We start from the raw sequence: 17,188 nt of genomic DNA, 5'->3' as shown, positions 1-17,188 counted from the left end.
CCTATATATAGAGACCTATATATAGAGAACCAGAAAATATATGTAGTGAGAAATGAGTCTGAAAAAGCTCTTTAAAAGTTTTACCCACCACTTCTAAAGCATCCTTTTCTTTCAGGTTGTAGGAATGCTTGAATCAAAGACAGAAAAACTTCAAAGTACCATATTTTTTGGACAGAGCAAACTAGCACAGCAAGTAGGAGGTATTTGTCTAAACTGGTATCCCATTGATGCTGCAATCATAATTGTATGTACTATGAAGTTACCTCCTCTGACTTCAGTAAAATTTCAGAATAAATGTGCTTAGGATTGGACTACTGAGACAAAAAAGCCTGTGTCCACATTCTAGAGCTTGATATGACTGATACTCTATATGGATTAACATCTAAGGCATATTTTCTAACGTAAGTAATAAAAGTATCCAAAGCTGAAGGAACAGGGATATAATAATACATGTCTAGAGAGAAAAGTTTGCAATAACTTGTAATTCCATGTTGTATGTTTAGGCAATGGCGAAAAAATTATTTGCTGCTATGATTACATCCAACTGGAGGTCATACTGAGGAAAAGAAAAGTGTGGAATTGTGTAATGAGATCTAAGAAATTTTCCGTTAACCCTAAATGAAAAGCAGCTACTATGATTCTTAACAAAAAAATGTTTTATTAGAGTACAACACTGTACACACATAAAATACAATACATCCAAAGTAATATCCCAAAAACCAATTAAGTAGTTATCCCACACAACCATTTGTGTAGACAAGAATGTAGTTTACGTTAACCAAAAAAATATTATATGTTTCATTTTAGTCATGTAAATAAAAAAGCTGTACTGATCAGTTCTAAAAGAGTCTTTATTCTTTAAACCTAGTGCCAATTTTATTTTGTTAGACAATTTACCCACAAGTGCTATTTAATAATAATAATAATTTATTATTTATACCCCACCCATCTGGCTGAGTTTCCCCAGCCACTCTTTCCCCAGACAAACTTTATTATTATTTATTAAATTTGTGTATCACCCTATACCCACAAGTCTCAGTGAGGTTCAAAGAAGCATTCTCCAAATTCTTGCTGCATCTTGTTATTGCAAACCTTATTAAAGCTTTAAACCAGGCATAGGCAAACTCCAGCTCTCCAGATGTTTGGGACTATAATTCCCATCATCCCTAGCTAACAGGACCAGTGGTCAGGGATGATGGGAATTATAGTGCCAAACATCTGGAGGGCTGGAGTTTACCTATGCCTGCTTTAAATTGTAAGTACCTCCCATGAAAAGATTGAGCAGTGCCAGCTGTGGACAATCAAAGGCATTTTGTTTGGTAATTGCTTCTATTTCAATCAATATTTGCTACCAGAACTGAGGTCCATGCCCACCACATATGTTGATTAGAGCATATCAATACAGTGTCGATAGAGAAGGCGTGGTGGAAGGTAATTCATGTTGCTTGAAACTGCAAAGTTCTGTATTTTCTGCCTTTCCCTGAAGAAATGCTCCTGCAGAAGTGTTTAATGTTAATGTCTGCATACCCGAGGATGGAAACCAGTTACAAGACATGCTGGCGCCCAATGTATTCCTCCAGCACTTGAAATGCAAGTACAGAAATAACTAACATCCTTGAAGTGAAGTTATGTATAAATAAAAAATAATAGTGTCTTCTTGGTTGTGCTAAATTGCACCTTACTCTTTAACAGGCATTCAACCATTCTGCTATTTTAACGAGAGGGTGGTTTCACTAAATGTGATCTGTTTTCCACATGCAGTTTAAGAATTGAGGTCCCTCCAGCATTCATGAGAACATTCCAAAGCTTACTTCAGCTACACAAGCATCTAACATACAGACTTAAGAAGTATAGCATCCTCTCAAAGGTTTCATAATAATAGAATCTGAACAAATTTCTGGTCTTCCCCCCCCTTGTATTGCCTCTTTATCTCCAGAGCTCTCAGGCTGGCTTTTTATGTTATACCAGTAACTTTAACATAGCAGTCTCTCCACTACTACAAGGAAGACACAAAGGGGGAAAAGGCAACAAAATACCCTCTTCTCCCAAACAAAACATTGGGAGCAGATAGTCATGTGACTCAACACCTAGTGTCAAGCAGATTTTTTGAAACATATTTGGGAGATTTTTTGGGGGGGGCAGGGGATTTCCATCAACACCCTTAAACAACCCCCCTCACTTTTGTTAGAGTTATTCAAAGGGAAAAAATTAAGCAGGTGCCTACAAATGATTTTTATTTTTGAGATTTTCACTCACACTCCCAAGAGCCATAACTGTCCCTGCACCACTCAATATTATAGGAAAAGGAACTGCAGCCATCCCAAAACCTGATCCCTCTAGAGTCCAGATGGCACACTACTGATGTCATCGAAAGCCACCTTCCATCATTTCTGATTATTGGTTATACTGGCTGATAGAGTTATAGAGTCTAACAATCTATGAAAGGAATCAGGTTGGATACCCCATAGGCTCATAGGATGTGTTGGTGGCTTAGAGAATGAAAGGTTTCAGGTGCTAACTTGACTGCTCAAAGTTATTGCCAACTGATACTGCTCTTGGCCTCTGAGGGAGACTAAATTCCTTTGACACATAGGGTTCTGGTAGTGAGCTCCGCAGCCCTCGAGGCTGGCACCCATGAGGATGACCAAGGGAGGCTCCTGGAAGGGGGTGCTTGTGGTTAGGTTGCCAGGGTTCAGCTACCACTGGAGAACAGAGTGGAGTTGGCATGGCAGGACACTGGAAAGTGACTGTTCTGTGCTATGGTCTTCTGGTGGTGGTGGAGGAGCCATTGCAGTAACTGTAAACCAAAGGCAGGATGGCTAGACAAGAAGCCATGAGGCTTAGTGAATGTAACAAGGATATTAGGTCTGCTGATATTCTGGTAGTCTGAGAAGAAATGCCTGGACACAGGTTCATTAAGCTTTTTGGAGACAGGACTACCTGGGCTTAGGCTATGTCCATTACGGCCCTAAGGTATTGAATGCTCTGAGAGGGCAGGATATGGCTTTTTATTTCTTAACCAGGAAGCTGTGAAATTCTAGCGTTGAAAGTGTGCTTAATGTCTTGTAACCTTTCTACCCTGAAGGGGACCTCAGGAGGTGATAAACTAAAAACACCTTTCTACCTGAGGTGGAATATTTTTGTGAAGACTTTTGGTGCTAACAACAAATACGCAAAACTTGAACTGGTAATGCTGCCTTAGACAGGTATGCAAACCTGACAAACAGCTGCCTTGAAGGAGGCAATGGTGCAGCCGCTCCTGGGGGAAAAAACCACCAGCCTGGACCCAGAAATTTATTTCAACCACTCAGTTGTCAATACACCTTTTGCAGGGTCTGGTGGTAACATGATTTCCTAAGTCTTCTGTAGGTAGACAAAGGAAAGAATCTCAGAACTAGGAACACACTTATTTTTATATAAGAGAAAAGTATGGGCAGACTAGAGATTGGGTGGAGTTAGGAGCAAAAAACCACGTGCTGCTACATAGTTGCTGTTCCAGAATGACTGGAATCTTGAAGCACTCCTCTTCAGGTGCAGAATGCAAACATTTTGTTGCAGGTTACACTCTGATTTCCTGTGTTCTTCGGGGATGCTAAAAATCAACAAGCAGAATACAGTTTCCTTTTGATACAGAGAAAAGGATATTGATATGAAGAAACAAGTTCATACTGTCTAGGTAGCCCTAATGTAGCCCTCCAGCTGAAACTTCAACTATTCCTGTTTTACTATGTCTTAGGGAATGCAAATGTATCACAGGAATCTCCAATTCAACTAATTCTAAGTTTCAGGGCACCTTAAGACTGGGACACGTTATAAGAATCAGCCAATACTCCCCAGTACAATTCTAAATACATTCTGGGAAAGCAGCCATGTAGATCGCAAGTTCATTCTGCCTCCAGCAAATGGACCAGCAAACAACCAAAACAGGCGGAAACATCCAGCACATTTGATGTGTGTGAACATAAAGACAAGCTGAGGCAGTGCTTTCGATTACTGATATCAGAACTAATGTACCTCTGCAAAAACTTGTGAGGACTTGACCATTTGTGGGGAAATTTTTATTCCACTATTAAAGTAAACAGTGTGTGGTTCTTGGGGAGTTATTCATCTTCAGATTATAGGCTGCTAGCAGTTTCTCCATAGCAGCAGGGGATCCAGCCACTATTTATTTAAAAAATGCTTATGCAGATTGCAGCTATTCTTAGTAATTGCCTATACAGGACTTAACATTTTTACAATTCATACAGAGAATAAAAGCTCAGTAGATGAAAAGAAATGAAATAACATTATCTGGAGCAAGCAACTCTATGACAAACATACAGTGGTACCTCACAAGACGAATGCCTTGGAAGACGAAAAACTCGCAAGACGAAAGAGTTTTCCATTTTCTGAGTTGCTTCGCAAGACGGATTTCCCTATGGGTTTGCTTCGCAAGACGAAACGTCTTGCGCCTTTTTTTTAAAGCCGCCAATGCATTCCTATGGGAAACCGTCAATACACAGCAGTGCTTCGCAAGACGAAAAAACTCGCAGAACGAAAAAACTCACAGAACGAATTAATTTCGTCTTGCGAGGCACCACTGTATATGCAAAATAAAATCAGTATTAGTTAAGAAACTAAGGAAGAAACCTCCAATTTCCCCATCCAAATACAAAAGTTTTACTTCCCCGTTGTAAGGCTGAAGGGATACAAAGGCATCCTTCATAAGAACACTGCATGAACTATGGGCTGCAGGTGCCACTGAGGCTCTAGTGTATCTGCTAAGATTATGGAGAGTCCCTGGATTTCATTTCTAATTGTGTTTCAGCTTCAGGAATTGCAGTGATAAGTTCTGAAGTGTGAAGCAAAAATATTATTGGGTGAAAATGAGATAAAGGAAAAAATCTATGCATCAAGGTATTTCAAGAAATAGCTCAACTTCATCTCATTTGAGCGTATACGTTTCAGAATAAGACTTCATAATATACAACTTTCATTTCATATCTGCTACACACATAAAAAGTGTTATTTCTTGTCAAGAAAGGAAAGCAGGGCCAGATATTAAGTAACTTTACAATTAAAATATTTAATATCTATTACATGTTCTGCAGTATGTTACATGTAACCAAATATATACAGATGAGCCTCAGGTAGGAAACACTGGGTAGTAATTGCAATCAAACTGTGCAGTCAAATTCCCTCTGAATGAATATAAAATGTAAGTTATGCTAAGAAACAGTTTCCACATTCAAGTTCCAGATGAAGCATTAAGATAACCCAGTTTATCAATGGAAATTAAAAATTTCATTTTTGAGCTTAACCGTCACTCTTCATCTTCCCATACCCTAGAGGCGCTTGGGTATCTCTATTGCACTAAAAACGTGTCATGTCACTTAATTACTCAGCAGTGCACAATCAAACTCACCTCTTTATCCATACTTTCTAAATCTTCTTTACAAAGAGTGTATAGTGGCATTGTTTCAGACATACTTGGCTGGCGTTTCCGTTTAGATGGGCCAGGCTCTTCATTCTCACTTGCTGGCATCTCTTCTTCATCAAAAAGCTGTTGGTGTGGTTGAACAACTCTGAAAAAAGATTCAAAGGCTCTGTATTACATAACTGTTATGATCTGAACTGAATAGAATGTCAGGATAGATTCAGTTTGGAATACAGATCCATTTCAAAACTCATACAGTGGAAAAGTTTGCCCCATTCTTCATGTTGCTCAATATGGATTTCCCTTTTCCACACTTCAAAGACTTCTGAAGGCAATGTCAAAGCGTTATCAATTAAAAATGCAGAAACAGTGAGGCACTCATGACCCTGATTCCCACAGTAGCACTTGTTCTTCCACGGACAAATTAGGCAAAACTTTGGGAACCTGTCTTCTTTCAAATGTAGAAACAGTCTCTGCTCCTGCCAACCTAGCAGTTCGAAAGCACATCAAAGTGCAAGTAGATAAATAGGTACCACTCCAGCGGGTAGGTAAACGGCATTTCTGTGCGCTGCTCTGGTTCGCCAGAAGCAGCTTAGTTATGCTGGCCACATGACCTGGAAGCTGTACGCCGGCTCCCTTGGCCAATAAAGCGAGATGAGTGCCGCAACCCCAGAGTCGGTCACGACTGGACCTAATGGTCAGGGGTCCCTTTACCTTTACTATAGCCACCTCACTTGGGACTCTCACCCCACCAGAACACAGACCCCAAAGAAAGCCTATGTTTTTTTGCCACTAAAAATGGATCCAATTTTTCTAAACCATTAGAACAGAACAACATTATGTAAAAAAAGTCAAAAAGTGTTCAGCCCCACTGTAATTTGTTTTGGATAATATAAATATGCTTAGCCAGAAGTTCTTCTTCTTTGGCGATCACTCGTAGCCGAGTAAGATTGTCTTACATAAACACGGTTTTAACAATGTGTCTGTAAGTGACTGTGGAGGCCAATTCTGGATCCACACGTCCTTCCACAGTGGGGACACTGGGCAGAAGTTGATCATGGTGTGGATTTCCCAAGCGTGCCTTCCTCTAAGCACGTTTCTCCCTTGCATCCTGAGTTCAAGTGTCTTCAAAGCCCATGACACCTTTGGTAAAGGCTGTCCTCCAACTGGAGCGCTCGCAGGCCAGTGATTCCCAGTTGTCAGTGTTTATACTACATTTTTAAAGATTTGCCTTGAGACACAGTCTTTAAACCTCTTTTGTTGACCACCAGCATTACACTTTCCAATTTTAAGTTCGGAATAGAGTAGTTGCTTTGGAAGACGATAAGCAGGCATCTGCACAACATGACCAGTCCAACGAAGTTGATGTTGAAGAATCTTTGCTTCAACACTGGTGATCTTTGCTTCTTCCAGTACACTGATATTAGTTCACCTGTCTTCCCAAGTGATGTGTAAAATTTTTCAGAGACACCATTGATGGAATCTTTCGAGGAGTTGGAGATGGTGTTTATAAATGGTCCATGTTTCACAAGCATATAGTAAGGTTGGTAGTACAATAGCTTTGTAAACAAGCATTTTGGTTTCCCTGCAAATGTCCTGGTCCTCAAACACTCTGCACTTCAACCGGGAGAAAGCCACACTCACAGAGCTCAGATGATGCTGGATTTTGGCATCAATGCTGGCCCTTGTGGAAAGATAACTGCCTAGGTAGGAGAAGTGATCAACATTTTCCAAGGTTATACCACTGAGCCAGAAGTAACCACAATATGGGAGAGGGTGAAGGAGGATTCTTGTTTCCCTACTTTTATATTACAGGTGGCTAATCCTGTTGGCTAATCCTGTTGACTTAACCCCTACGCACATACCTTTTCTGGTTTCTAAGGCTGCACTGAGTTTGGCAGCAGTGGCAGAAAGATTTATTTATTTTAAGTAAATATGGAGCTGGGGTAGACAGAATCCAGCACCCTGATTGGGATACAAAGCACCTCACTGTTTATCATTCCAGTTCATCACTTCAATTGTTCAACAAGTACCGAGGGAACATTGCCTCACCCTGCTCAGCTGATGGACAGGGATCAGCTAAGGAGGGAAGCTCTGTGGGTGTGTACCTGTGGCTACCCCAATAGTGCATATTTTGTGTATGCGATGGTGTGAAGTGGCCACACACACCATTGGCATGTGCTATACGCACCCCACCCCCAACTGCCCAATGGTGAATGCAGCCAGGCGAAAAAGGTTAGCCACATCTGTGTTACACTTTTCTTTAGGAAAAATGTAGTGTCACACATGGACTCAAGAGTACCTATTGGAAGAGGAAAACACACTTGGGATTATTCTTTCACAATCCTGTTTAAAATCTTAATGCCAAACAAAACTTGAAAATGATTTATGAAATGTTATGTTCATCTACCTGAATAAGGAATGTTCCCCATGGACGGGCAGAGAGAGAGGAGGAGCTGGTGCTTGAATATACAAAGACTGGCTGGAGCTTTGAGATCCTTTCCTAATTAATTTTCCGGTGTTGGGATCATAAAGCCGAACTTCAGGACCAGGCTGACACTTGGGATGAATGGGAGTTGGGTGGAAAAGAGCAGTCTGGAAAGCACTGTGTATATCTGGAAACATGGCAGGACTGTACTCTCTGTTAGATGAAATGTTTAAAAGACTTAAGTTAGCAGTCAACATTCCTCATATACACACATAAATACATACATATATGTGTACTGTACAGTATATAAAAATAAGCACACACACACTTGGCCCACCACATCATCTCTCCTGACTGTTTTAGTCCAGCGCTGTCCCACCTGCCCTACACCTGATGTCATACAGGGACAGGTATGGGACATATATCAAATGTGGGGCAGGTAAGTGCAGGGCTTGGCTGAAAAGTGCTTTGCAAGTGCTGCTAATTTGCAGGGCCTGCAAAGCCCCTTGCACAGTGCTTCTCAAGCACCCAACAACCGGCACAGCATTGTGCCCAGAACTTCCAAGTGTTAACACAGGGCTTGAAAAGTTTGCTCAGAAGTGTGTGCAGCATTTCCCAGTGTCTGACAATCAATTGGCCGTTGCACGTTTGGAAAGCACTGTGCAAAGGGCTGAGAAAGCCCTTTGAACTCTCTTTTCCCACTCCAGCAGGCTAACTTGTTGACATATGTTGATCATCTAGTGTCATGATGATGCCAGATAATTGACAGGCGGGTGGTCCTGCCCACTTGCCAAAGTTGGCCCACAGTATACATAGTGGGTTTGAACTTTCAACCATAGATCAGCAACATTTTTGGAAAACAGAAAAACAAAAAAAAAGTAGAAAAGGAAAATTCATCAGCAGTTTGTGTCGGAAAACTTCTAAGTATTCCACCATTAAGTCATTAAAAAATAAATAAAGTGAGGGTCCTTATCCAAAAGTCACAAAAAGAAAATCACCATTTCTTGATTTATAGTTAGTTTTAGAACACACACCCTGCCTACATAATGCTAAATTAGGGATGGGGAACCTTAAAAGAGGGGTTATGCAGCCCCCACAATATCTCTATCTGGTCTTTGGGACTCTCCCTAGGCCACACCTGCTCCTCAGGACCCACTCCCTTCTGGCCTAGCTCCACACCCTCCTTGATTGTTAGCATCTGGTTGAAATATGTCCCTGAACTCTGACAATGCCTCATGCTTTCCTGGAGTATAGCGATTGGTGTATGAACATCAAGCCCACTGTACAAAGGTAAAAATCACACTAACTACTCAGTCCACTTTTGCCTTTGGCCCTACTCAGAACTGGCATGTGGCCCCCAGAAATTTGCCTAGAAAGTAATGTGGCCTTCGGACTGAAAACGGGACCCGTGCCTGTGCCAAACTATGGCTTAGTGCAGTGATGGAAACCCTAATTTAGACTGAATTCTACATTGACTGAATTCTACAGACTCCTTCTACATTGATACAAAGAACTGTACATTAAAAATGTTCTCATTATCTCTAAAGATTTCCACATTCATAGCTCAGCTGTAAAACAGCAATTATTTCCACAAGAATTCAGTCTTGTGGATCAGATTTTATTAGAGTGCACCAAACAAAACCTGTTATTTACATTAAATAACATCAAAGCAATATTTCCAACTATAGAAAACATGCACACATATCCATCCTATTGAAACTATGGAGCTGGCCTGAAGTATCCTTACTCCACCTAGTAAAACATAATGCAATTTATGTAATACCCAGCTTGATATTGGCCGAAGAAAAGCCTTGCCAAGTCATGGAAACAACACATGTCTGGCAGCATTAATTATGCGATGGCATCCTTTAATCCATACAGCTTATGGCTGTTTATGCACATATAAGAGAGGTTATTACTAAGGAAGTGTTTATAGGAATAGAGCACTAGCTCTACCTATCGGTTCTGGCTAGTTTTTATATGTGAATGAATAAAAACAAGATTAAAACAAAATGCTCCTAAGTTTGTGGTGCTCTTGGATCTAGGCTCAGACCTGGCTGTTCAAGCTGTGGCCAGGAATGCCTATGCAAAATTAAGATGGACACACCATCTGTGCCCCTTTCTGGAACCTTCTTGCTATGGTGATCCATGCCTTAAGTCACTTCATCTTGATTATTCTACATGCTCTATAGAGCTGCCTTTGAAGACCATGTGGTTTAGGCTTCTTATATGTGGCTCATGTAAGTTTTTGTACCAATTGCATTGTCTGCTTATTTATTTCCAGGGACAATTCAAAGTGCAGGTTTTGACCTGTTAATTTCTAAATAAATGGCTTGGGTTAAGGTTATCCGAAGGACCACCTTTCTCTGTACTGTATAACCCTGTTTAACTGGGATCTCTTTCAGCTATTTGTAAGAATGGATATTAACCTTGAACCCCATAAGATTTTAAACTCAAGTGTATTATTTAAATAATAAAACATTACTTTTTACCTTTGTGTTTTAAGGTAATCATCCTTCAAAGGAAACAGTTGTTCTTCTACTTTGTCCCAACGCTCCAAGCAGCTCCATAACCAGTCTGGATTTACAATATGGAGATTTTTATAGTTCTCAGCTTGCCGTACTTTTTCTGTGCCTATTTAAAACAGCCAAACATTAGCATAGGTGACAGAAAGGCTTTTCAATAAATCAGCACTGAGAACAGTTTACAGGGATTAGGTGCTGAATTCAGCGGGATTTAAGAACACAGCTTGGATGCTTTTAACATTCTCCCCATGCATTTAAAGCAGTCTGTAACATGGCAATGACTACAATAGTAAGGTCTTAAGTTATTTTCACAAAATCAGGATCCAGATGCAAAGGTAAGATAATTTTTTGTGTGCAACAGAGGCATATAGCATTATAGTTTTGCTGACAGGCCTAGCCAACTGTTCAGATAAACAACTTATGCATTTCTAGATACCAACAGAGGCAAGAAACACAACCTGGGCTAAAGGAGAAATGAAGAAGAAGAAGAAGAGTTTGGATTTGATACCCCGCTTTATCACTACCCGAAGGAGTCTCAAAGCGGCTAACATTCTCCTTTTCCTTCCTCCCCCACAACAGACACTCTGTGAGGTGAGTGGGGCTGAGAGACTTCAGAGAAGTGTGACTGGCCCAAGGTCACCCAGCAGCTGCATGTGGAGGAGCAGAGATGCGAACTCAGTTCCCCAGATTACGAGTTTACCGCTCTTAAGCACTACACCACACTGGCTCTCAAAGTGTACAAATGTTCTTCAAAATAACTGAATCCTGATGATTTCTTAAAATATTCATGCACAGAAATATCTGAACAGCAATATTAGAAGCTTGCTACACTGCTAGATGCTTCGTATGACCACCTATTCACAAAGAGCCCTAGTTCAAACCCATGTTTTGGATTTACTCATACTTACCAACTCTTGCTGCAATAAGGTGTGTTGGCTTATTGGGGTCATCTTCATTCAATACTAGGTTTTTTGCAATCTTAGCTCCAAGTGCAGTAGCATGATAATGCTCCCGTGTTTTTTCTATGGGATAATTGGTTGGGTATAATCCACTAAATAATATGGTAACATCTGACAACACTTTTCTTTTCAGTTCTGGCACTATTTTTCTTATATCTGGAATTTCATCAGTTTCTTTTCTCACATATTTATCATACTTTGAGTAATAGTCCGTGTGCACCCGAACAAGAATCTCTTCGAGATATATTAAATGGTCATCACTGTCTGTATCATCATCTTCCTCTTCCTCCATGCTTTGATCTAAAGATTCTCCCACAGTTATCCCAGATTGCTCACTATTTTGAGATTCTGTCTCTGCCTCTTTCTTGTCTACGCAACCATTTCCTAGGCTACAAAGGCTGTCTTGTTCACTCTCTTCATGTGCTTCTAGATCGAATGCCTTGGGATGTGGATTGATGCTAGGTGAGGATAGAGTCTCAGCAGAATGGTTCAGCTGTCCGTCCTTTTCTACATTCGTATCAGTTCCCACCAGAGGCATTGCACTTTCCTCTAGTGCAGGCTGTTTTGATTTTCTCCAGCTTCTCTTTCCTTCATTTTCACTATCTGTAGCAGAAGAGGAGGAAGATTTCCTAGCATCCAACCCACTGTCACTTTCACTATCACTAGACAATTCAAAGTCCAAATAATTTGTACTCTTGTTTTGAATTTGCTGTTTACCTACAACTGTCCTATTATCATCGTCCGAAGACACATGAGATTCCTTGGCACTCATCACTTCATTAGTAACATCCATTCCATGTTTAGAATCACTTAAGGAGTCTCTAACTTTATCATTGCAATTCAAATTCCCGGATGGAGTCTCACTGCCGACAGAGTTATTGCCATTTACTTCATTTGCAGATTTTTGAATGCCATTGCTTTGTTCGTCTACATTTCCAACATTCTTTGCTTCTTCAGAGTCTCCCGTTGCTGCTGCTGGGTCCGATGCCTCCGTTACTTTTGAAGAATGATTTGCTAAATTAAGAGATATGTATGCATATTAAAATGAATCCGTCTTTGAAGCCAAAATGCTTAGTAACAAATATACAAAAGACCTAACAGCTAAAGATACTTAATCCAATTATACTTATCTTTATTTAAACCAGAAGCCTGGGGTTGTGATGGTCGTGGTGGAAATAATAGATGGTTCCACTTACGTTTTTTAGGTCAACAAATAACTTGCTCAAAATCTTACATATGTAGCATGGAGATTCAATTGTTTCAGAGGATGAAAAAAAGGTTGAACATCCTATTACAACATAGCACTCAAACACAGCTTGACGTACCAAGTCACAGGGCACAACATGTGTCCCACCTTTGGCACCCTGTGCCCTGGTAACCCTGCCCACCACTACCCTGGCATCCTCTCTCACCATGCAAAAGTGAAGCAGGGTTAGCTTGTGTCTGACACACAGGGTGGCAGCAGCAGGGTGTGTGTGTGTGTGTGTGTGTGTGTGTGTGTTCTGTCATTGCGTAGTTCCTCTTAACATGGCAATGCATGGAGGAGGATCACAAGCTTACAATAGCACAAGAATGGGGAGATGGGAGGTCCCTTTACACAAGCAACAAATAACAAGCCATTAATAGAGAAGTAAGGACACTTGTCTTTTCAGACTTATTGATACTCTGCCTCGGGATTCCAGGCACAAACATCCGTGGCTGCAACTGAGGCCATAAGCTGCAATATTTTTAATTGGGGGGGTCGGGGTCTGTAAAGTTTTGAAATGAAGACAACTGCCTTAAAATAGATCTGATACAGCATGTCTGGCTTTAAAAGAACATTTACTAAATATAAAGAGGAAAACAAAGGTACCAAAAAGGTTAATGTTCTAATTTTAGCACATCCAAATAACTATACATGGATGTGCTATTTTCTACTAAGCTATTTCAACGGAGCTTAACTTCCACTAAAGGCACCTTTAGTTTCACTATCACCATCTGAAACCATGATTACACTACTTGTTAGCTTAGGCTGTTTAGGCTGAGGAGACTGATTTGGAACTACAGTATTCAGAGACACATTCATTTTCACTAAAGGAAGGTTCCAACAACAACTAGCCTGTGGGCAATTTATCACACTTTATCCTCTTCATGGTTGTGCTTGTGACTGAGGGGTAAAATAGACATGACATTTAAAAAGTCTGTGTTTTTTGTTTTTGCCCTCCTTTAAAATAGCAGCTATAGGGTAGAGGGATTCATATTTGGACCATAGGGTTGAAGACCTTCCAGGGCTCATTTTTCCCAACAAAAATCTCTCCCTGCCAACAGGTCAGGTAATACTGCAGTCAATGACAGCTTCAGGGGAAAAAATGATAGTTTGGAGTATGCTGATATTTTATGGGAAAACAGCATAGGAAAGATTTTAAACCCTGCCCTACCCTAGGACCTGCTATAAGGACCCATAAGAGTCATGCTTAATATAATATCTAATTTGCTCTTCCAAACTATTTTAAACTGCCAAATTTGACGTGTACTGCATAAAACTGTTACGTTTTATGGAATAAAAGCAATTTTAGTAATGGAACATTGTTCCCATGGAAAAAGATGATACAGTATTGTAACGTCTTCATAGGAGGCAAGCAAGAGGGGCCCTAACCCTGTGTTAAATAATGCTGTGCTCCAATTAAAGGATGTATCTTTGGAGAATGCAACTCGTGATTTTAAATTTGATTTCAACTTGAGGCAACGTGGTGTATTGAGATTCCCTCAAATGCTGTGTAACAGTGCAACAAATTCTATAGACCCAGCAGATCTGCCTGAGAAGTAGTATAAATACAACGAATAAAGGTGGTTCACTATTCAGGTAAAAGGTAAAGGTAAAGGACCCCTGACAGTTAAGTCCAGTCACGAACTATTCTGATAGTCAAACTGAAAAGGAATGTGAAATCCTCACTTCTACTGGTTTTGAAGAACTGTTTTAAGATTAGTTAATGAATTGTTTAAAAATACCATATGTTATCGATATGATACCTTGCAAATGAAGAGGAAACATGAACACACATTAAAATAGTTACCTGTTTTTCTCATTTGAACTTCCCTTGATCCAGGCGGTGCATTAATATCTCCTATGCCCTGAAAGTATACATATTTCTTCACAGTTATCAAATTAGGTGCATATTTCCAGACATCCTCTCTGTCATCAATAATACAAACCATGGAATCACCACAAGGAAATAAGTTCCTAAAAATAGGAGAAAGATTAAGTGAAATGAACTGATTAGATAACTCCTTAAAATGATTCATATTAAGGTATATCTACTCAATAAAGATATAAAATAGGAAGACATTCTAAATTCACATATTGATTACAGTCCTTTAGATTATCAGTTTGTTTTCTTAAAGCAACTACAATTTCATCTGTATCACCACAATGATTAATATTTATCAGTTTTGCTAATAAACTGTCCAGAAGCTGACCAAAGAAAACAAACCATGATATTGAATTGACAAAGATACGTATAAATATATATAAACATACACAAGGCCTTCACTTTAAAATGCACAGAAAATAAAAATCAGATCTACCAAGAATGATTTTTTTTGATAATCAGCTGTTACGAAGATGGGCAGTAGAAAGCATCACCTGTAACTCTGCCACCTGGAAAACAATTCAACCAATCACTGCTTTCAACTAAGCTATAATATGTGATTAACAAAGTAGTGTCAGGTACCACCTAGTGGTATGAGTGAGGCTGTTCTCCTGGAAAAAACGATAGAATTGTCTTATAATCCCCCCCCCCCCCAATAGCTTTAACTTTGAATGCCATTAGAATTTTCAAGTTAGGGTGCAGCTGTTTATTACAGAAATGTTGGATATGCAATGGGAGCACAAAACTGCACTATTTTATTTTATTTTTATAAAGGAATCAAAATACTATGACTCAGCTTCTTTGGATGGTAAAGGTAATAGTTCCATACTCAAAGCTTTGATATGTGCAGTACATATAGAAACAGCATAACATTCAATCATGCTGTATAAGAGATTTAAAATGGACCTATTACCCATGAAAATCTGTTTCTATCGATTTGTCAGGCAGGTCAGAGATCCTGCTACACTGATGTATCCAACACAGCTCTGTCCAACTAGGAGAGAAGTCCTGCTTAGTTGCATAGTTTTCTTAGGGCCTGTAATAAACTACTCCCCACTACCAGCTCTACACAGAGAGACTGAAGGAATCATTGGGTTCATGCATTTCTGCTACAATCCGCTTGCCAAATCTAGAAGATAATGTCTGTGGCCAAAGATGCTGAGCCTATTTGAATGCAGGCTCTCTGTTTTTCTAGATACTGAATATACTAAACAAAAATGGCTTATATCCAGGGCAGGGGAGATTTCTATTGAAATACCTGGGGGATGTTCTGCTGTGGGTGGGTGTGCACAAGTGTAGAGTGTAACACCTGAACAGGCTCCTATTCTGCAGTTCCCAAGGTCAAAATAGATATGATGGCAGCACGCCCAACCCCAGTCATGCCAAATCCCTACAAAAGCAGAAGGGGAGGGGGAGGAAGGGGGAGATTTAAAGCATGGTGTGAATGGGCAGAGCTGAACCCTTCCATCACCCATGGTTTCTCCCTGAAGCAACCTTAAAAACAACAACATATTTTTGTTCTGATTGAGCTCCATGACACAAAGTAACCTCCATTGGAACTGAAGTAGCTTTAAAAAAAGAAGTTTGGGGCAGGGAATTCAAGGGCAGAAAAAAGATGCACTCCTATAAATAATTCTAACTCTCATTCCTGCCACCTGAAATTCACTTCAAATGCAAATAGTTATAGAAAAACAAAAGCAATGGCAATCTATTTTCTTATCAGTTTCTGTTAATGTGGGCAGGATATAATCTCCATTGCTTTACAATAAAAAGGCATTGAGACGTTTATGTTTATGACCAGGAGTGGCAGGTTGGGGAGTTTAAAAAAGTAGTTAGATACTGAAATTATGTTATTTGTTTCCAGCAGTATCCCTCCAAATGCTTCACGAACAATATTCCAATCCCAATACATACCTAAGGTTCCCAGTTTTAGAATATGGATCAATACATTCATCCCTTGACAATATTCGATGGGAAAAAAGCTTCTTTTCGGAGTCCAAGAATGCTTTTAAGGAAAAGAAGTTCAAAATTAATATGTATTTTCCACAAGAATCATCATACTTAGTATGATTTTCTTTGGAATACCACAGGATCGTTTTAGCCAAAAACAGCTTTTAATATGAATTATTGTGCATAGCTAAAATTTATTAATGAGATCCCCAAATACATTCATCTACTACATAAACCATAAATACTACACATAAATCAAGAGACCGGTATTAAGCCATTAAGGCTGCAATCCTATACACCCTTAGAAGCAAGTCTCACTGAATTCAATAAAGATTATTTCAGAATAGGCATGTATGGTATTGTACCATAAATAATTGTAATAAATACTTGCTAATATAACTTGCAACATGACTGATAGGGTCATGTTTACTCAGAAGAAAGTCCAATGGAAATTCATGGGGTTTTCTTCCAAGCAACTGGGGTTATGAGTGCCTCCTGAATGTTTTTTAATAAAATGTGAGTTTTGATTAGATAGAAAAAAATATTTTGACGTTTATATTTGTAGTTTATTTAAGAGTAAACATAGCATATTTAGGTCAACATATTGGCCAGTCAAGCATCACATCTTGTTTTGCGATACAACAGTGCACCCCATTGTAAAAACATCATAGCAAGTCTCAGCATTAGTCGATTTCCCCCATTTGTTCAGTGCCATGTCTTGGGTTTGTAGATAGCCAAAGCAGTGGAAAGCATCCTACAATTCTTAAGCAAAATGGGCAAGT

General features: G+C 39.7%; 1 protein-coding gene across 1 annotated transcript in view; it reads right to left on the bottom strand.

Moving 5' to 3' along the window:
* CTDP1 (CTD phosphatase subunit 1) overlaps positions 1–17,188 on the bottom strand; it is a 46,168-nt gene that overhangs the window by 14,507 nt on the left and 14,473 nt on the right. The window contains exons 6-11 of the mRNA XM_083449165.1: positions 16,371–16,461; positions 14,382–14,548; positions 11,278–12,342; positions 10,337–10,478; positions 7,827–8,057; positions 5,405–5,564 (exon numbers count right to left, since the gene is read on the bottom strand). Of these exons, the coding sequence (XP_083305291.1) occupies positions 5,405–5,564; positions 7,827–8,057; positions 10,337–10,478; positions 11,278–12,342; positions 14,382–14,548; positions 16,371–16,461 (1,856 nt within the window). The remainder of the gene's footprint in view (positions 1–5,404; positions 5,565–7,826; positions 8,058–10,336; positions 10,479–11,277; positions 12,343–14,381; positions 14,549–16,370; positions 16,462–17,188) is intronic.

The sequence above is a fragment of the Podarcis tiliguerta genome (assembly GCF_965153285.1).
Source record: "Podarcis tiliguerta genome assembly, chromosome: 7".
Lineage (NCBI taxonomy): Eukaryota > Metazoa > Chordata > Lepidosauria > Squamata > Lacertidae > Podarcis > Podarcis tiliguerta.
The sequence above is the reverse complement of the archived record's forward strand: the minus strand, read 5'-3'. Positions and strand labels throughout refer to the sequence as shown.